Below are 20,556 nucleotides of genomic sequence, written 5' to 3'. Positions count from 1 at the left end.
TCCAAAGAAGACCACAAGGAACATCTTGCTACAAGGAGATGGAACGTTTGCACAAAGAACACGGATGGGAAACAATTCAAAGGAATTTCAACATCGACAAAGAAACATCAATAACAATCCAAAGCTTGAACACAAGGTCCTTCCAACAATACAAGCAAGACATAATACATAATGAAAGCATTCTTGCAACATCAATATTTTTCTTGCAAGAAACGCGAGCAAGAACATACAGACGTCCACATACCGGGGTTCAAGCACATGTCCGATGCAAGACATGTGGGATTAGCCGCCTGCAACAAAAACACAATACACCTCCTTCACCATAGAATTTTTTATAAAAATGGAATCCATTGCATCATGACAACATACGAAACTACAACGAAAATAGTACTAGCGATCTTCAATGTGTACAAGTCACCAAATGCAAAAACTATGGAAGTGTTGAAAACCATAAACGAAATGCTGCAACTCCCAACAAACATCAGGAATATCTTCATATGCAAATTCATGAGAGATAAAAATTTAAGAGGGAAAATTAACACGCCAATAACAATTCATGGAACGTTGATAGACCATATTTGGACAAAATCTGAATTAACAAAGACATATGAGACTAACTACACATACTGGTCCAACCATTCACCCATATACGCAAGTTCGCAACCACATTTTTAGGGGCAAGCTACTTTTTTTTTGCGGAATAACAACCGTTATTAAGATTAAAAAGAGAAAAAAGATACATAGTGTGTAGTTACATCGTTTTGCCTATGGACAAAAATTCTCTATCGAGAAACGTCTTAGCACTAGAGTTAGCTAAGGCTTTACAAGCTTCATTCCTATGACCAGTCACCATAATCCTCTGAACGTAGGGGCATGCCACTTGAATATATTCACCTTGTTTTACAAAGGGTCAACATAAGCGAGGCTAAAAGTGATTAATTGAAGGTTTTGCCCACTCTAACTTATTAACATCCTACATAATACTAAGGGCCTTTACACACCGCCCAAGTCGCCGCCCACCAAGCCTTTGTTACAGGGGCATGGTGCCACATTGAAAGAGATTATTGGATCCACCAAAAAAGGAGGGTGGACAAAGTTGGGCAGCCAAGACCTTACGGCCAAGAGCATGGGCAGGGGTTTTACATAGTTGAAGGCATGTATTGCATCAAGGTTGGTGGGGCTTGAACTGATAATACTTTGCCACATACTTTGTAAGGGTTTGGGTGGTGTGTAATGATCCTTGCCCGGCAAAAGGGAAACAAGGTGAATGATATTCAATCATTCATAAGGCCTGCCCAAGATCAAAAAAGTAAAAAAGGAATCCACTGAAAATGGTGTGAAGGAAAAGGAGATAAAGGGGAGAGAGAGAGAGAGAGAGAGAGAGAGAGAGAAGGGGGGGGGGGGGAAGGTGGAGATAGTGTGTAAGATGACTTGAGATAAAGAAGGGAAGAGAGAGAGAGAGAGAGAGAAAGTCAACCACTTTAAAGTCTGCATTCAAGTCCAATGAAGAAGAGCCAATAGGAAAAATGCACTTCCAAAAATTCAAGAAATGCCTAATTTCTGCTTTGCCAAAATCTCATCGTTGCTAAGGCTACCCTGAGGGTAGACTAAAAATAGAGGCTTGGGCGGGTAGGGACTGGTATGTAAAGACCCTAAGTTGCTCGAGTGAAATCCGCAATGACGTTTATGAGAGCAAAGGAGCAAGGGCAAAGAAAGGATCCATGTTGGCCAATAACTGGTTGGGTCGGTCGACAATCTTTTTGAGAGGGTGGCGGCTAAGATCCACTAGCTAGGTTTGAACGGCTCCAGCATCATCATCATCATGACCTTTTCTAATGAAAGAGAAGAAGAAGAGAATAATGTCTGCTTTCCTATGGACAGAAAGCAGGAGGAGGATAGTTGATTGATGCGTTGGAACTTGTTAGTTCCTGCCTGCAGCAACAGCAGCACTGAGATGCTTTGATTGCTCTGTTTGTTGTTGCTCTGCCCCCTCGGATTGCTCTGTTTACAACGAACAGAAACATAGCTCATTGCTCTGTCTGTTTTGCTGCCAGTAGTAGCCTCCTCTGTGTACGCATTAACAGACTAGCTAGCAGAACATCCATACTTGAATGATTCCCTGCTGCCAATCCAATAGATAATCTCCCTGCCTTTGTCTCTTATCCCCATCTCTACTACCGATTATATACTTTCTACTCCCCTCGAATCCACCTTAAACCCTTCTTCTCCCCTCAGCTGCTTGTCCCCTCCCCCAGCTGCATTTCCAACTTCCCCGCAGCCCTGCATTTGGGCTGCCTTGTTTTGGGCTCTTTCATTGAGCTTCATCTTCCTGGTGCGCTTAGCTGGTCGCCCAAATCATTCCTGCTGTTGGGTTCTTAGTCCGAGGAGCTCTCCTATCAGAATTGCTTTTTATTAACTCGAAGGAACTCTCGGATATCTTTCAATGGGAGGCACTATAAGTCATGCTGCAGCACCTCCTCCTCCCCTCCCATCTCTCTCCGAGACTCCCCCTTCGCCTCCACCAAGCTCTGGTGCTCCGGTGAAAGACGAAAGCAAGGATCAGGAGAACAAGGATCAAGGGAAAACAGATTGGCTTAATCTTCCTTGCCCTATCGGCTATGACGAGATCCAGCGTGAAGCATTCAGTGAGTAGCATCCTATTCTAAAGTCCGGCGTAACTTTTTTTTGGGTGATGCCTTGCTTGCTTTACGTTTGTTGTCGCTCGGGCTAAGATCGTGGTTTCTCTTGTAAATGATGGTGTGTATGCTAGAGTATGGAATGGAAGGACTTATTTATTGGCACAACATCTAGTAAAAAACATGAACGGACTATCTGCAAGGCGATGGATTAATGCGATGTGTAATATTCACTTTGTTACCACTTCTTTGACAGTTTCTTTAAAGCCGGAGCTTTTTGAAGGCTTACGGTTTGATTTTACCAGGCCCCTCAGCCCAAAATTTTCGTTGAGTCACAGGCAAGTATCTGTGACCCTATATAGCTCTTAGCTTCTGGCTGTATAGAGCCACGATATGTATCATATGATTCTAATTCTGTCAGATGGTGAATCGGTACGTCTTTCATGTATGCAGTGTCTTTATGGGAACCCTTGAAGTGCCTTCCCAAACAAATGAAATATTCAAAGTCCCAACTGCACATTATGAGTTCGGAGCCAATTTCCTTGATCCAAAGGTTAGGGCTTTAATTGTCATTTTTAAGATGCACCCCAGTGTGTGTTTTAATATACAGCCTAGTGTTGTCGGATTAGTGATTTTTACTTAATGTTCTCACTCGTGTTCAGTGTATGCTTATTGGCCGGATATTAACCGATGGAAGGATGAGTGCAAGGCTTAAGTATGACGTCACAGACAACTTTACAATCAAAATGAATGCACAGGTAATTCCTTTCGTTCAATATCCAGTGTCTGTTTCTTTTGCCTTTTGAAATAAAGGTTTGTTAAACAAAAGTTTACCTTTTGCCTCTCCATCTGTGTTGAAATTAATCCAGATCATTTATGTATTATGGTCTTGTCTGGATCTTGGCATTGAAAACTCTTTTCCAGGCTGCATATCTACTGTCTTCTATAATTCACCGATGTCCCTCCTTAATCTTATAGTTCTGTGGGTCGTTGCCACCAAGGAAAGTGGCAAGGCTGAGCTCTGATACCACTATAACTAGCCTAGAAACCCTCAAATGAATCTATACCACCCGTGAAACCTTAAAACAAATTGGTAATCAGCCTTGAAAGGAACAACAAAAATTGAATCACTTCTAGTAAAAAGAACAGCCTGGATCCTCAATTCGACAATTGGATGTCAATCATAGCAGCAGAACACAATTCACAGCAAAGAATCTCATTTCACATCACTCGAAGTCAAATTGTAGCACTCTGGATCAATCACAGTAGTCTGGATTAGATTCGCTGAAGAAATATTATGACGGTGACATGGTATGTGGATGACATTTTCAAATGTATTGTTAGTCCTATTGGTAGTTCCTCTTATTGACATTGTTATTGCCTACTGTCTCTAGCAAGTGTGGATGGTGCTTCCCAACCAGGGCAATATATGGTTTATTTACAGATTGTGTTACATTATTGCTGAGGATCGATGTCGGGTTACTTTAATAAGTTGTTTTGCTTATGTTAGTGAACTTGCAATGTGGCATACACTCACCTGCACTTGCTGATGACTTTGAGAAGGAAATCGTAGCTTCTGTGGTGATGGTTCGGCTTTCAATCCGAAGCTTCATGGTTAGGTCTTTGTGAAGTCAGGAAAGCAAATATTTGACTCAGATTGAAGGAGACCTGAGTCTTTTGCTGCTGTGGAAGTACTCAGCCGTCTAGTCCAGGGTTTCTGTATTGCAGCAGCAACTGATTTTGTTCAATGGCATGTAGTATCTGCAACAGAATCTGGCAAAGAATTGTCAGTGGCACCCAAGCTGAAGACTCCATTAAGGTGCTTAAGCAGTGGGTGTTACAACAACAGATGGACGTTGCTTCCTGTAGCCAACACTCCCACAGTAGAGGAATATGCCCAAGAATGTCACAATGAGTAAAACAAATCTCAACCATACTTGGCTAGTTTGCAGCAGGTAGTGGTACACTGTTGGGACAGTTTTTGTACTTGATCTACTTATCTATACATGGAATTTTGGGCTGTGGTTATCTTCAGTTCTATAAAGTGTTCTCTATCTACTTGTCTGCACATGGAATTTTTGGCTGTGGTTATCTTCAGATCTATAAAGTGTTCTCTATCTACTTGTCTGCACATGTGTCAAGTGAGATAGGTGGTGTATAGTGTCATAGCGATTATCTTCCGCATTAGATGACTTGTGGTCAAGGTTGGTGATTGATACAAGGTCACTGTTCTTCCAACATGTGTCTCAGCTTGAGTTGTGAGCTACAGATACTCAACCTCATGGCTATTTATACCTTTGCTCGAGCAAATGCTATCCTAGCATAGTTCCTTCTTAATAGAATCTGGCAATTCCAGGACATGGCATTAGTGAAGGACCCCAGAACTTGGTCTAATGTGTTGGCACCAGCATTCGATCCCAGGCTAATAATGTTAACACACCCAAAGTCGTCGAAAACATACCATCAAGCCCCAAGATCATTAAGGCATTCAGCCCCAAACCAATGTACGTCTGACAGGCCCAAAGCTCTCTAGAAGCGGTAAGCCACGGCAGCCAGCTCAAGAAGGCTAGTTGATGCACGTTTGGAGCCCCCATCCGTTTATTGGTTCAAAACTTGGAGCAGCTAATGGAGACCTTGTGGCAACTAGTGAAGTACATAGATTCCTCATAGCAGCTCTTCGAAGTCATTGCAGGAGCCCCTCTTCATGTAATTCCTCTTCAGCTCTGCATTGTACATTCGTTAAGCATAGAAATGAAAGCATAAATCTTTAGTGGGAAGTACCAATTGGACCTGATTAGTGCTCAAGGTTGGTTCTCCTCTCTCTTAGTCTTTTCGGCATGTGTTTACAGAATATCTTCCACATTTATAGAGCCAGTGTATACGTAAGCTCACATGCTCGTTATGTATTCCCACAATGGGAGGATTGAGTTTGCTCACCATCGTCTTTTCCCTATTTGTGCAGCTCCATACTAGCCTCCAGTCATCTCATGTCATCTAACTAGGCCACCATATGTCCAACTAGCCTTTCATCCCATATCTAGCTATGATTTGCCCTGTTCATCTGCTCGGGATCTGCATATCATTTTTCAATTAGTTTCCAGCATTGAAACGACTTTCTAGCAGCATTGAAGGCACACTGCTGAAATTGTAGGCTGCCAAACCTGGACACAAGCATTGTTGGTGCAAGCCACCTCCTTCCTGCCCCATATGCACTCTCATTCGGTGGATATGAATAGTGCGGTCCTATGTGTAGCCCAAGGGCAGCAGGTAGGCTGACTAAATAAGGTGCCAAACAGCCAACTAGATGGGGTGGCTAACTAGCCAGCTCCTCAACCATGCTAGCTCAACCATATAGATTGGCTGAGTCAGCCGAACCTGGGCCTATACTAGCCCATAAATTGGGCTTTGCTATGCCCCAAAAGCTAGGCATGAATGGACCCTCCATAACATGCCTACAGGTGGCCCCCTAAACATCCACAGAAACAGACACACATGAGAGGTTAGCTACTTAGGAGTTAAGCTGAACCAAAGGGAAGAGTTTTCTTTCAATTTTCAAAAGAAAACAAGTGCCAATAGAAGTAACGTAGAGAATTGGCTACATTTGGCAATAAATGGGTAGATTAGAGAGTACTAACTTGGAGGTGAGCAGAGATGACCCATTTGCAAAGGTGGCTGTAGATGGCACTTCAATAAGTCAATTTTCGCAAGACAGCCTCAAAACTGCTGCAACTTGTCAAGGGATGCAGAGCATATGTAGAGGAAATGCAACAGGAAGTAAAAAATTGACATGAGGAGAGAGTTAGAGGTGGTAGGAGCACATGAAAGATGGCTGGACTGGTTATAGAGAGCAGTGGCCTCCCCTTCTTGAAGGACCTGGGCTGCTTGGTTCGCAAGGAGAAAGGTGGAGGGGATGACTGTCCTCCTACAACTATCTGGCCCCTTAGAATTTTCCAGGGGTTTGAGGTGGGCAGCAAGGTGACAATCATGCAAACTCCTGAGGGGCTTGTGACACCTCAGGGAGTGATGTGTAGTGGATTGGAGGTTGCACTTCCTAAGCATTTAATGTGCTTCTATAGTTATGGAGAAATCATGCTTATTTTTAAGAGAAGCCAACTTAGTGATAGTTAAGTCCAAAAAATGGTGGGGCTATTACTGCAAAAAATAAGGAAGTAGGACTTAAAATCTTGCAAATCTTGCATGGCAGTATGCTTCAAAGGAATCATGGGACTCAGAAGGATGTCTAAAGTCGAGTTCCGATTTTCATGTGTTATCCAAATTTCAAGGTGTAAAGACATATTTGAAGCTCTTTTAGTGTAGAACACAATAGAATGCCTCAGAATTGGTAGGCTGAAAAGAAATCCACTTTCTTATGGGAAGGCACATAAATTCTTTCCAGCCTGCTAGATTGCCTGGTCTGGCTGCCATGGGAGGCACTTGAATTCATAAATCACAATGTTGAGCTCTCAACATGTTTCTGGTCAACAAAAGAGTTCATAGTTTTCATGCCAATTTCTGCCAATGCTCGTTAGAGAGGAGGGAAAGTATATGTAACCTTATATGAGCTAAGAAAGCTGCCTTGTCCACTCGAGTTTCTGACTGCCAAAGTGCAGGTGGTGCCTTTGGAGAAGGATTTCCTCTCTACTTGGGTTTATTGAGGCAGCGTTTTCCTCCTTTCCAACCCCCTTCCTCCCCTCTGAGCATAGGAATTTTGATTTTGAGGAGACTCGGTAACATACTTGTGCAGGCTTGCTATTCGAAGAAACTTTATGAAATGGATATTGTTAATTAGTATTTTTTGGCCCTCTTGTAACTTTATGAAATGGATATTGTTGATTATTATTTCTTAGTGAGCAGACTTGTTGGTTATGGGAGTGACTCTCGTCGTTGGGTGTGTTGAGTTTGATCCTCAGGATCGGCATCTGATGACCCCGTGAGGGCCCTGTCTTGTGGCCTGAATCTTGATGTTAAGTCTTCTTCTTTGATTGCAGCTAACCAGCGAACCACATTTTTCACAAGGCATGTTCAACTTTGATTACAAGGTAACTCTTGGATCCGGGCTGAAGATTCAGAAACTTTTCAAGCAAGTGCATTGTATTTTTATGGGGGTTGGGTTAATGTTTAAAAATCTCTTCAAGCTCTGTGCACGGTTATCTCGCAGGGAAAGGATTTTCGATCTCAAGTCCAGTTGGGAAACAATGCTTTCTATGGTGCCAATTATATCCAGGTCTCTCTCTCTCTCTCTCTCTCTCTCTCTCTGCCCCTTTCTTTCTGGTCTCCTCTGTGTCAGAAAAGCACCAAATAAATCCTTTTTCCCTCGTCCTTCCCTCCCTGGCAACCCCTCCTCCACTTCACCATCTTTGGTATTCCCAGTATGAAGCATGTGCTGATATAAGGACATATGTTTTAGAACTTCTATATTGTTTCTTCTGAAGCAGGAGAATTCCCCTAGTTTGTATTTTTGCAACTCTTTGTGTGTTCAGGCCAAAGCTGGTCTCCTCTGTTTATAAAAAGAACAGTTACAGCAAATAATTCTGCTTGCTTCCGTTACTATGTAGTCTTCCATTGCTGCTCTTACCTGTGGTGGTGGTTTTTTTGGGGGGGTTCTTGGTCAATGGATTCCATCACATTGTCAACCAGGCTGAGCTATTCTGTTCAGAACTTCACTTTCTGCATGTGACCTATGCCTGAGTTTGTGCCACCCACTCTACGGTTGGATTATTTTCATATTAATTTCTAACTTTATGCTATACTGGCGAATACCACAAACAACTTGGTTTGTCTGGTAATGTTGTCTACAAGCTAAACTGAAGCCCAAATGAAAACTTTATAACTGCGTGACGAGGGTGGGAGAAGATTCTGAAGTTCAGTAACTGCGTGGAAGGGGTTCTGTTGCCACTTTGTTCTTGGTCCTTACCGTAAACATGATTTGGGATAGAATAGGTCTTGTGATGTACATTCACCATTTCTCTCTCACTCTGAGGATTAACAATTTAGAAATAAGGATTAGCTACTGTTTACCTTTTGTCCTTTGTTTGATAAGTAGTCTCGTCATACTAGCTACTATGATTGTCTTCTTAAATGCCTTTGCTTCAAATGGGTGTAAATGCTTGTGTGCCACTAGTTTGGTAGATACAGGTATTTGACCTTGAAGATGTTCGTATTAGTCTCATTTCAAGGTAGCTAAATGATTAACTTGTGCACACTACCTTTGAATTTTAAAATGTCCCTCATGGATCCTTTCGTTGCTATTGCTCCAGGTCTATATGTAACACAGTCCATGGTTTATAAATAAAGCCTGGATTCGAGGATTGTGCCTAGATTTTAGAATGATTGGTACCTTTAACCCTTTACTAAGCACACCCATAACAAAGAGGGGTGCTTTCTCTAGGGTTGAAGTAATGTTTAATGAGTCAACCTTAACACCATTGAGATATCTATAGAACTATTGGTTTATTCTCCATGAACCTCATCTAGCTCAAATTGCTCCTGCTATCATGGCGGAAAATCTTTCTAAATCTTTGATTATTTCTATGGTAAACCTAAGGTTGTGCTCTATATGTTGTGACTTCCTCTACTAGTGAGATGCATATTGAGCTCCAACATTTTTTTTCTGAGAAAAAGGTAAATTCTATTAATAATTGAAGAAACCATACAAATAGCTTCCAAAAGGAGCTGTCCATGAAAGTACAAAAGAATAAACAGGTTGCCAGCTATAGGAAAGCCACCTGTTTTCGGATCTCATGGCTCACCGCGTAGAGAGATTCCGAAACAGGGCTAGCAACCAAGATGGTGGTCTATACATCAAGTGAATACATGTCGCGGAAAGTGTAGAAGATTCCAGCCGGCCATACTTGGCATAAGCGCCCCTGCCTTTTGACGGTTGCTCTCGAACTTGGAGTACCGAGCTCCCAAATGGCATGCAAAGTTCCTGCTTGATGGCTACTAGGGTAGCCGTCGGAGAAACCAGTTGGCCTCCCATCACCCATCTGCATCGAGCGACAGATGTTCCAAGTAGTAATGTGCAAACTGTCGCGAGATGCATTGTCTTTCAGTATAGGTGGTGGTCGTGAATAGGAAGGCTGAAGCGCATCATGAACCTCAATCCGGAAGATCTGATGTCCATGTATCCTGTATGCCGGTGAGATAGGGTCGATTGCAAAGGTGTGTCCTCCCTCTGTGAGCCAGGTTGCCGTCCCCCAAGTGAAGTCCCTCATCCTCTTTTGAGTGCTAGCCACAATCCTGAGGGATGCCAACCAAATCCGCTGTGCAACCGGGCAACCCCACAGGCAATGGAGGATTGTCTCAAGAACTCCGTCCACATAGCCAATGCATCTGCCATCTACTTGCATCTGCTCTAGCTAGGTGCAATTGGGAAGGGCCCATCAGCCAGAAGAAATAGGAGATCTTGTGTGGGCGCAAGCTTGTCCAAAGGAAAGGCCGGAATCGAAAATCGCCTCTCTCTCGTCGTCTTGCTCTAGTCAATGGCATTCCCTCGAGGGGCACCATACTGCTGCCTCAAGCTGTAGGTGACGCCCTATACTTGTCGTGTAGGAAAAGGAGACCTCCAGTCAGTCCGATTGCCCTATGTGGGCTGGCCAGAACCATTCTCCTGGATCCCACTGAATGTTCCATAAGGGTCTGCCCTCCCAAATCCATAAACACCACACTGATCCCTTCGAGGTCGATAAGACTATGGTGGGGAAGTCCTACCCAAGCGGCCTACTATCGTGGCCCTGTGCCACTCCAGAGCCTCCAAGTCTACCTCTGACTCCTCATCCATCTTCGACTCAGCCTGCAACGAGCCTCCAGGTCCCACCCTATAAAACCGAGACTGGTAGGATTTGAGAGACTCACGAAAGAAGCGTATGTTGAGGGGTACCCTTGTCCGCGAGAATTGTCGACCAGCAGTGGGGTGTCCATGTACTTCGTAATCCATGCCACCATGAGTCCGAGATTGTCGCTCAATCTCCACCATTCCCACTGTGCCCATCCAATGTGACTCCGAGTGCCATATGAGCGGCTGTCTCTCAAACTCCTCACATGACGGCCTAAAAGATTCCTCATCAATGGAGAACCCTTCCTTGTCAAAGGAGCCTCGGAGAAGATCTACCTGTAGGACTGGTGCCACTGGCCTCTTGTGTGAGGAGAGTCCACTGGCCTCTTGTCTGAGGAGAGTTCCCAAGAAGCCCCTGTTGGAGGAGGAGCTTCCAGGGTTCGGCTCCTGGAGCGAGGCCTCTCAATATCAGTTTGCCCAAAAGGGCTCTGCTCTGCATCTTCGGATCAATAATGCCTAGTCCACCCTACGCCTAGGGCAAAATCACTATTTGCCAAGCCACCTTGGCTCTGGTGTTGCACGTTCTATCCGATCCTGACCATAGAAAGTTTCGCACCAAGCGTCTTAGTTGCCCCATGCAACTCTGGTGGAAACACCAAGAAGAGGCAATGTACCAGGCTGTGCAAGGAGTACCTGGTTAACCACTAACGCTCGACCAGCAAGCGACAGTTTGGCGGAGCTCCAATACAATAGCTTACACCGAACACTCTCTAGGACTAGGCTGAATTCCTACTCTGCCAAGATGTCTATGCCAACGTGGCAGCCTAGGTACCTCGCCATCTCCCCTCTCGAGATCCACCGAAAGCCAAAATCAGCTCCCCAATCTTGAACCTCCTTGATCTCCTCCGGACTTGGGAAGAAACCAACAGATTTAGTCCAATTTATGCAAGCCTCACAATAAATGGACATGGCTCCTTTGACCCTCTCTAGACTGGATGTTGAGCCGTCCACAGAGTGCATTGTCATCTGCAAACTCGGAGTCTAGGAGCTCCTCCTCCTGTCGGATTGAAAGCCTCATCCCCGAAAGGCCAAGGGCCTAAGAGTGTAGAAAGTAACCTAAGGCCTCTGCTACAAAGAGGAATAGATAGGGGCCAAAGGATAGCCCTGCCGTACTGAACGGGAAAGAGGAAAAGCCTCTGTAGTGTGGCCCCCAATAATTGCTTAGCTGGAGCCGCCCGCGTACAGAGCTGAAACCCCTCTATCCATCTCTCCAAGAAGCCGAGTCTCTGCACAGTACCCTCCACGAAGGACCACTCCACCCTATCATATGCCTTCTCAAAATCAAGAAGAAGAATGGCTAGAGGCTACGACTCCGTCTTGGACAAGCCCATTGCCTCTTCGGAAAGTGAAGATATTATTGAGGATGCTACGCTCCGAACAAAACCGGTCTGCGTCTCATGAATGATGTCTGGTAAATGGGGTCTCAGACGCAGGCTCAAGACCTTGGCCAAGATTTTGTACGCCGTGTCAAGAAGGGTGATCAGCCTCAACTGATAAATATCAGACCTATCTCCCCCCTTCAAAATTAGGTAGACCCAACCTCTGCTCTAGGAAGGGTGGAAGGGATCCAGAGTCGAAAAACTCTTGGCAGCCTAACCTGAGCGAGCTGGAGATATACTCCCAGAAGCATCGAAAAAAGGTCGGGGTCTGGCCGTGCTCTCCCGAGCACTTATTGGCTGGAATAGCCTGTAAGGCCTTCCAAAGCTCCTCATCAATGAAGGGCGCCTCCAAGCGTTTGCTAAGACTCTACGAAACAACTGAGGGAACCTGCTCCCATCCCGCCTCTCTAGCCAGAAGAGTGGTGGGCGAGGCCTCCTTTGACTGAAAGAGTTGGCGATAGAGGGCTCGAGGATCTCCTGAGGGTCTATGTGCAAATTTTGGCAGCATCACAGCTACATTTCCACATTATGGCGATCCAAATAGTAGATAAAGTCATAGCATATGAGACAAACAATCCTAGATTTTTCTAGAGCTGAAATGTATTGAAAGCCTTTAGTGTTAAGCTAGGTATCAGTTTCTTTGGAAGCATCCCTACAAACAAACTAAAAAGCAAGATTAGACAAAGCTCCAATGAAAGTAGCTACTAGTATTGTATTAAGTGTAAGGCCAAGCATCAGCTCTTATTGGAAGCATGCGGAAATTGGGAGTATCAACTAAGTATGAGGAATATAATAAACAACATTCTTGCAAGCAAATTGAGAAGCAGCATTAGACAAAGTTCCTGTGGAAGCAGCTATAGAAGATGCATCCATCCATTTTTGGGTAGCTGTACCTTTTGAATCTTGCTCGGCCTTAGAAACTACACTGTGGAAGGAAATTTCAATCAGACGAACTGTTGCAAGTTGTTGCTTATTAAAAAATCTTAAAGATTTAGAGGGACTTTCCTATGAGGAATCCGAACTAGATGAGATGCACCAAGAATAGGTTGATAGTCAATTTTTCTATCTTGTAGGCATCTCAATGGCATCGAACTTGACTGGTTCAGCATTACATGACCACAGAGAATGCACCCCTCTTTGTTATGGGCATGCTTGGGTGGAGAATTAATAGAAGAAGCTAAATGTAGAATTGATCTAACATCTATGGCAGAATATTCGGTTCTAGCCTTCATAGAGAAACCATGGACTTTTACATGCAAACGTAGAGCGCTGGCAAAGTGAGGATCTGTAAGGGACATTTTAAAATCTGGGTAGACAATAGTATGCACCAATTTCATGATTTAAGCTAGCTTGAATGAGGCCAATATGATGAAATGTCTAGTGTCTACTGAACTAGGATTACGAGAAGACTTCACACCCATTCCAAAACAAGGTTGTTTCTATCTCTATAGGAAATAACCATAGTGGATGTACATGTAACCAGTCCAACAAAACACATCAACCTGTTTATCAGAGCAAAGAGGATCATCAGCAATATTTACAGCCACATGTGCCAATGACCCTTAAGCTATAACAGGGCAAACTTGTGAACATCTGGTGGAGAGATTTTGGCAGATTTCATGTCAGGGGTAAGCTCAGTGAAAGATCTAGCTTTAGTAGGAGAAGTACGAGAGATGATAAAATGGATAAGAGATGCCATTATCTTACTTAGACCAACCAACGGATCTGGTTAGCATGATGTCACCTTCCTTAGGTAACAAAACACTCATACTTGTCCTTGTTGATATCACAAACGGTGACCAGGTCAGGGCTTTCGTGTTGTGACTCTGGCACTAAAAGAGGAGGGGCACAACATGGAAGAAAAATTAATAAAACTAGATGATGTATTTGGGCAGAAAGAAAAATACAGTGGAGCAGAAGAAAAAAGAAGAGAGGCACAACAGAGAAGAAACTAGATGTATTATGGTGAAAAGGAAATACAAGGGAAAAGGTGGGGGTAGACCTAGATCTTGGCCTTGACCTCAATCTCAACCTCTAGACTGTACAGACAGACACACACAGACTGTCCAGACACGCATGCGCACGCACGCATGTACACAGAGAGAGAGAGAGAGAGAGAGAGAGAGAGAGAGAGAGAGAGAGATGTTCTCTTCTTAGTGGTCTCTATCTCGATTTTACAGCAGATTGTGTGGTATCTTAATGACTTGCAGGCGTTTTCTAAAAGCCATTTTGCAATTATCGTTGTGGATTGCTTTCCCTGAAGGCTTACTCATACTGAGACAACTTGCAGGCATTCTTTTTATTTATTGTGTTTATTATTACTTCAAGTACACACCATTACATAATTTTGCCTGAGTTTGCAAAGGGCACGCTTGCAAGAATTATGCTGTGGATTGTAAGCACACAACTGAAGGCTCGCAGGCACTCTTTTTCAACACTATTTTTATTATTATAAGTATACAATAGCCTTCTCCTTTAGTGCTAGCCTTCGTCATGGTTGAGTCTGCCCTTCACCTCCGGAGTGCCGATAGAAACCTAGTACGAAGACTTTGTATAAATGGATGCTCAAGTATGTGTGGGTGTGTGGATTTGTATGTGTGAGAGCATATGTTTTTACTATGGTTTACACCCACTGTTGGGCGCTGATGACGTCAGTGGGGATGTCATAGTAGCTAGTCCCTGCTATGCATGATGGAGTTTATGGTTTTCAACCTTATGAGTGACTATCATGAGATTGAAACTGCACTATGTTGTGTTTTTAGAGGATGAATTTGGGCATGTTCCTGGACTAATCTACGTATGTATACAATAGCAAGTACTGTCGTCTGAGTTGCAGAGGCACATATTGCAAGAATATTGTTTGAGGTTTCTCTGCTTAGTGGTCTATCTGAATTATAGAATACAAAGGTGTACACATCTTGAATGCTTGCTGATGCGAATATTGCTTGGAGGCTCTCTTTTTTAAACGCTAAATTCATTATTATTGCAAGTCCACACTTTTGAATATATTTTTGTCTATGCAGAGTGTAGCACCTCATGTTGTCCTTGGAGGAGAAGTCTTTTGGCTCGGTCACCAAAGAAAATCGGGTATTGGGATTGCAGCAAGATACAATACAGACAAGACGGTGACTACTAGCCCCTTCTTGTTGTCTGAATTAATTTTAGGTCACTGTTATTATTTGGGAACTTATCTGTGACCTTGAATATGAATCAAAGGTTAAAGATTTTGCATTTATGAGCTTGACAAAATTTTGTTGTTAAATGGCAGGTTGCTACTTGTCAGGTTGCTAGCACAGGCTTGGTTTCGATGACTTACGTACAAAGAATGTCTGAGAAAGTAAGTATGAACTAGCAATACATGTTTAAGATGTCAGAGCAAACATGAAGTGTATCTGGACTATTTGGATTTTTTTCAGGCCAGTCTCGCATCAGAATTTCTGTATAATCATTCAACCAGGGAAGCTAACATCTATCTTTCTGTATTATTTGGATTTTTCCTCAGGTCAGTCTCGCATCAGATTTTCTGTATAATCATTCAACAAGGGAAGCAACCTCTACTGTTGGCTATGATTATCTGTTTCGCCAAGTAAGTCATACTCATTTGTCATTTGTACCATTTGTGTGTATAATGCTTGTGGGGACATCCTCCCTGTTGATGTTGGTTTTGGAAATTTTTGGAGTTCTTCTTTGACGTTTGCAGTTTCCATATATGCATGCAACCTGTGCGAAACCCTTAGGAAGAAAACCAATTTTTGTTGCATGTGCCCTCTGCTGTGCAATTCAACTTTTGCTTTCCTATTGTACTTAACCATGTAAAAGCTGCATTTCAATCTAGCCGGGGACTAAGAGAACTGCTGTCTACCGCATTTGTCTCTAGTGACCTCTCTGAAACATCAAAAGCTGATTGATAGTGATTTTGCAGGCTCGCTTAAGGGGCCGGATCGACAGCAATGGATGTGTGGCAGCTTTTTTGGAAGAAAGGTTGAATTTGGGAGTTAACTTCATCTTATCTGCTGAGGTTGGTGGCATTTAGAAACTGGCTTATATTCCTAATTTCTAAACTGATAAATAGCTACAGAATACTGAGTTTGATCTGTGAATTTTACTTCTCAAAAGGGCGATAATCCAAGAAAGAAAGAAAGCCTGCTCTGTTCTGCATTGTAGTGTTTCATCTTTGGAAATTCGGCTGTCCGTATGTTCAGGGTCATCAGATGCAAAATTAACAAATAATAGGGGAAAGGCCAGTTTCTTTCTAGTCTTTGGGTTCGTTGGTGTTGGGATGGATTTTGCCTGTGGTCACTGGTGCCAAACAGTATGGAAGTCCCTTCATTGCAATTGGGATCCAAGGATTTGAGATCCTTAATGTTGTTACAGTAGTCAAACCCCACTTGTAGACAATTGTGTCAGGGAGCTATTGTCTAACAAGAAGTTCTCAAGCTATTGTCCACCTAGCTATGCTGTAGCTGCTTTGCGAACTAGGGTGCCAATCTGTATTGCTTTTGGAAGTCAGTCTGGTCTTAGGTCGTGTTGTCTCTCTCTTCCCTCTGTGTATCTTTTCCCCTTTTGATTTAACTAATTAGTAAGCACCTGGCTCATGCAAGTGATCTCTGAATCTTTGAAACCAGATGACAGCTTATGCTTGGGTATTGTGAGGCGCCCAGTTATGGAAGTTGAGATTTTGATAAAATAACAATTCAAAATTTGGAAAAGAGTGGAGTTTCTTTATTCCAAAATCAATCCTTTATAAAGGAAACAATTCTCGTAGGAAGAGAAATGTACTGCCCCTCCATCCCCATGCTCTACCTTCTCAGTCTCAATCACAGGAGGTAGAAAGAAGTCTCTGTCTCAATATCGATCTCGATCTCAAAATATGCACCTGGAACCTTGATCTCAATCTCAATCTGGCTCTTCAATCTGACTCTTTCAATTTGCGTTGAAATCCATGCGCATAGAGAGCTCTCTTCTTCAAAAATCTGGGAGCCCTGTATCTCCCAAAAAACTGTAAAGAATTAATAAGACAACTTTTAACTATCTCTCGATTGCTTACAATTTTGGTCTCCATCTCTTTGCCCCAAAACCCACCATTTTAGGCTTAAATCTGCGTTTAGAATTCGACATTGACATCCAAGCAAAAAAAACAGTCCGAAGTGCTTTTCCATGATCTTCAGACCATAATTTCTCCATCCAAATGATTGAACCATGTCAATTACACTGTATCAGAACTATTAGCCTGCTGGAAAGTCTATAACACTCTCGTGCAGATTTTTCCCAAAATGAATTGTTTTCCCATACATATTTGCCTTTTCAAAAAGGGCCAATATGAATATATTCTGACGATAATAATACCATATATGTGATAACAACACATAGAAACAAAATAAAGTGAGCTAAGGCCTCACAAGTATTGATTTGAACATAAGAGTAGCTTTACTAAGTAAGTAGTTTACTTTACTGTTGTTTCATGTATTGTTCTATGATGCTCCCTCTCTTTCTTTTGCTTTCTTTTCCTTCTGTGTTCTTAACTTCGTTGCTTACCCTTCATAAACATTTGCCCCCTGATTTCAAGGCTGGATATATTATATTATAGTCTTATGACGATGTATCTATCTGATCTGTTTGGGCAGATTGATCATTGGAAAAAAGACTACAAGTTTGGTTTTGGGATGACTGTCGGGGAGCTTTGAAGTTGGCTCTTTGCTGAAAACAGTTTTGTTCAGAGTAGCATGAAGCCAGAAGATGGCATACTGTTTCATATGCCACTTTTTCAAATCGGTGCTAGTGCTTTTGCATTGTTTAATGTGCTGTGAAATTTTGATTCTTTTTTCACCTGGCACCATGATAATGCCTGCAGAAGCATTTAGACATGTGAAATTCATGCCAGCTGGAGAAACATTTTTTAAAGAGATTCTTGTGAGACAGGAGCACGATATTCATATCCCTTGGACATGGGAGTAATAATTTTTCCTATGTCCCAGTAATACGTGGGGCTGCCTTCTGGTCCTGGAATGCATTGGGCTACTCAGTACCATCTTGAAAATTTGATCTGCAGAAGCGTCCTTAATGGCTGTCCTTTTCATCGCATGATCTGAAGCTTTTGAAAGACAAATCAACTGAAGATCACCTCATGCGATGGAGAAAATACTTTTGCAGGTTATCAATATGGAGCATGGAAAGAGTTACATACATTAGTGCAGAGTTTTGTTTTCTGGCCAAAGATCAAGCGATAATAAAAACCATTTTGTTTCTCCTTTCCTTTTCAGCATTTTGGTGGGTTTTAAATGAGTCCATAAGCTGATTCTCCAACATTAATTGGTTAGGCAGATAAGAATCAGCTGTAGGTAAGTTCATTCCAGCAATGACAGGACTAGACCTCTTTCTCAAGATAAATCTAGAGTTCAAGAAGGACCGAGTAAAAAGACAAGAAGAGAGTAAAGAAAGTCCATGAAGAACTTGGCAGCCACCCCAAATGTGGATATAGAATGCCCCGGTGAACCAAGTACTCTTAATCTGGGGGGTGTTTTGTTAGTGGAAAGCCTTGAACTTCCGTGCTATGTTCTTGGACACAAAATAAGCTTACAACTTGCACACGATATTTACAGCTTTGTTGTTGAAGTTAAAGAACTGAAAAACAAAAGGAGACCACAAAAGGAATATCACTGGAATTAGATTTACTGATGTTTAGTCCAATAATTATCATTCTCTCTGTAAGTTCATGTCATCATTTTTTAAAATATAAGCCAAAGTTGAGTTGTGACTTTGGGGTGCTTCTAAATCCTTGTAGTTGCTTCTGGCTTCTTCGGCTTCTTCTTAATGGCTTTCAACAAAGAGTGTGATCACATTTTCTTACATGTGTGGTTGGTAGTCTTGTTGTACACAATGTAGTTAATGACCATTTAACAACAATCTCTTTGAATTTCAAGATTTTGCATTATGAAACAAAAGAGTAATCACCTTACATCTAATTCATATATCTCACTCGTGCACATACTTGGAAGGTGCAAGTACAATAGGTGCAATGCTTGAATTCCCAATTAACATCTAAGTCTAGAGGAGGGGGGGGGGGGGGGGGGCGGGGCGTGGGGATTCACTTTGCTAAGGTTGAATTTCCAAACGACACTAGAAGGTTTACTTGGCAGAATATTTTTTAAGTTCCTTTACTTTGTTTAGGTTAATGATTCATTAGCAAATATTTTTGGGGAGTTATATTACCTCGATCATGCCTTTTTCACATCAATTTCTTTGAATCCCTAATTCCTTTGGCATGTTTCCACAAATAGAATCCATTTTTGGCTTGTCGTGGGGAGGCCTAAGTGAAGGCAACACTCTAGAAGTGAAAATAAGATACTTTACCTTTTTTGGAACTTTGTTTGGGATCCACGTGTGTTGTTGTGGTTGGTCTTTCGTGCATGGTAGGGAGGTGTTTTTGTAGATGGTTGTTGAGTTTTGATTGGTTGTAAGAGCTTAACATTTGCTCTCTTCCTCTCTTGTGTGCATGCATGTTACGCCCATGTCTTTGGAGCTCGTATGAATGATCCCTTCATTTTTCGCCATGCTTGGCATGGCGTTGGTCACTCCATTTTTGACACATTTTACCCCTTGCGACACCGCATTGTACCTTTGTTGGTGGGAACCATCTATCGTCTTCTTTTTTGCATGCACTGTTTGTCCATGCCTTCAGATCATTCATGCAAGTTTGCCCATCTGTGTATATGTGACGTTCTACTATGAAGAGCTTCGTTGATGATGAAGTCTTCGTTGCTGAGGAAGGAAACGAAGGTGGTGCATTGACAAAAGAGGGCCCATGGCGTATCCAAATAGGCGCCTTTACTTCCATCTATCAAAACACATCTCTTTTGATTGCCGATGTGTGTGGTCTTTGTGTGTGTGTTATTCTATAAGAAAGTGTTGCATCGTATGACACGTGCATGTAAGCCTAGTTGTGAAGATGGACTGCAAGGGTTTGGGGATTCTATGAACATAAGCAGTGGGTAGCCTCTACGTGATTCTCTTGCAAGCCATGATGAGTTGCATATTACCACAACAATTAGTGAACCAGTAGAATAGAGACAATTTGAAAGAGGTTTCCATTCGTGCATTCTTTCTTTGTCGATTTTGATGTCTTAATTTAAATGTTCAACTTTTGTAAACAATTGTTTGAATCCAAATGCTTTACCAGTACTATCAATAAATGCACGATCAGAGTTTGTTCCCCATCGTTTCGCTTTCGAGGGGAAGGTGCTAACAAATTATGGTACTTTCAAAGCTAAGGATGTTTCATATCCAGTCCACATGCACATCGACTTAACCAACCAAGCATGCTCTGAGACAATCACACTACATGTTTCACATGCATATGTTTTGCAATTGAGAGATGTCTTGCAAGTCGATGAGTTCTTCAGAATAGAGGGTCTAACCAAGCTCTTATTGTGAGGGAAGCACATCTTTTTCACGGCGTGTCGAAGTAATAACAATAGTTGTGAAAGGTGAACCATTTCATGGCACCATTTCTTTTGTCTAGGATAATGTCATACGAGTGTACACACCTTAGGCAGCTAACCAAATGGAGAATATGAGGACGTCCTTTGTATCAGTTATCAACAAAGTGGCGTTTGTCATCGCAAAGGGGATCTCGATAGTCGCCACAATTGGCTAGATCATTGTTCCAAACCCCGAGGATCATGCAACAGAGTGAGAATGAAGCACTTAA

At 42.6% G+C, this 20,556-nt stretch overlaps 1 protein-coding gene across 1 annotated transcript; it reads left to right on the top strand.

Annotated features, from left to right (window-relative positions):
* The first annotated feature begins 1,651 nt into the window (after positions 1 to 1,651).
* Positions 1,652 to 18,108, top strand: LOC147889253 (mitochondrial import receptor subunit TOM40-1-like). The gene is made up of 11 exons (XM_087391700.1): positions 1,652 to 2,645; positions 2,893 to 2,974; positions 3,090 to 3,189; positions 3,299 to 3,394; positions 7,625 to 7,675; positions 7,795 to 7,860; positions 14,873 to 14,974; positions 15,118 to 15,186; positions 15,352 to 15,435; positions 15,772 to 15,867; positions 17,474 to 18,108. The coding sequence occupies exons 1-11, from the start codon at positions 2,444 to 2,446 to the stop codon at positions 17,531 to 17,533; spliced, it is 1,008 nt and encodes a 335-aa protein (XP_087247826.1). The 5' UTR covers positions 1,652 to 2,443; the 3' UTR covers positions 17,534 to 18,108.
* Positions 18,109 to 20,556: the final 2,448 nt, after the last annotated feature.

This window comes from Dipteris shenzhenensis, chromosome 20 (assembly GCF_047967505.1).
Source record: "Dipteris shenzhenensis isolate YYH24624 ecotype China chromosome 20, Dip_SZ_1.0, whole genome shotgun sequence".
Lineage (NCBI taxonomy): Eukaryota > Viridiplantae > Streptophyta > Polypodiopsida > Gleicheniales > Dipteridaceae > Dipteris > Dipteris shenzhenensis.
Note: the sequence above shows the minus strand (reverse complement) of the source record. Positions and strands in the feature narration are given on the sequence as shown.

Excerpts from the sequence above, each read along its gene's own strand:
- LOC147889253 (XM_087391700.1), top strand. The coding sequence starts at position 2,444 with ATGGGAGGCACTATAAGTCATGCTGCAGCACCTCCTCCTCCCCTCCCA. Across the intron at positions 3,395-7,624 it reads CAATCAAAATGAATGCACAG|CTAACCAGCGAACCACATTT; the intron begins GTAATTCCTTTC and ends CTTTGATTGCAG. Across the intron at positions 15,868-17,473 it reads ACTTCATCTTATCTGCTGAG|ATTGATCATTGGAAAAAAGA; the intron begins GTTGGTGGCATT and ends CTGTTTGGGCAG.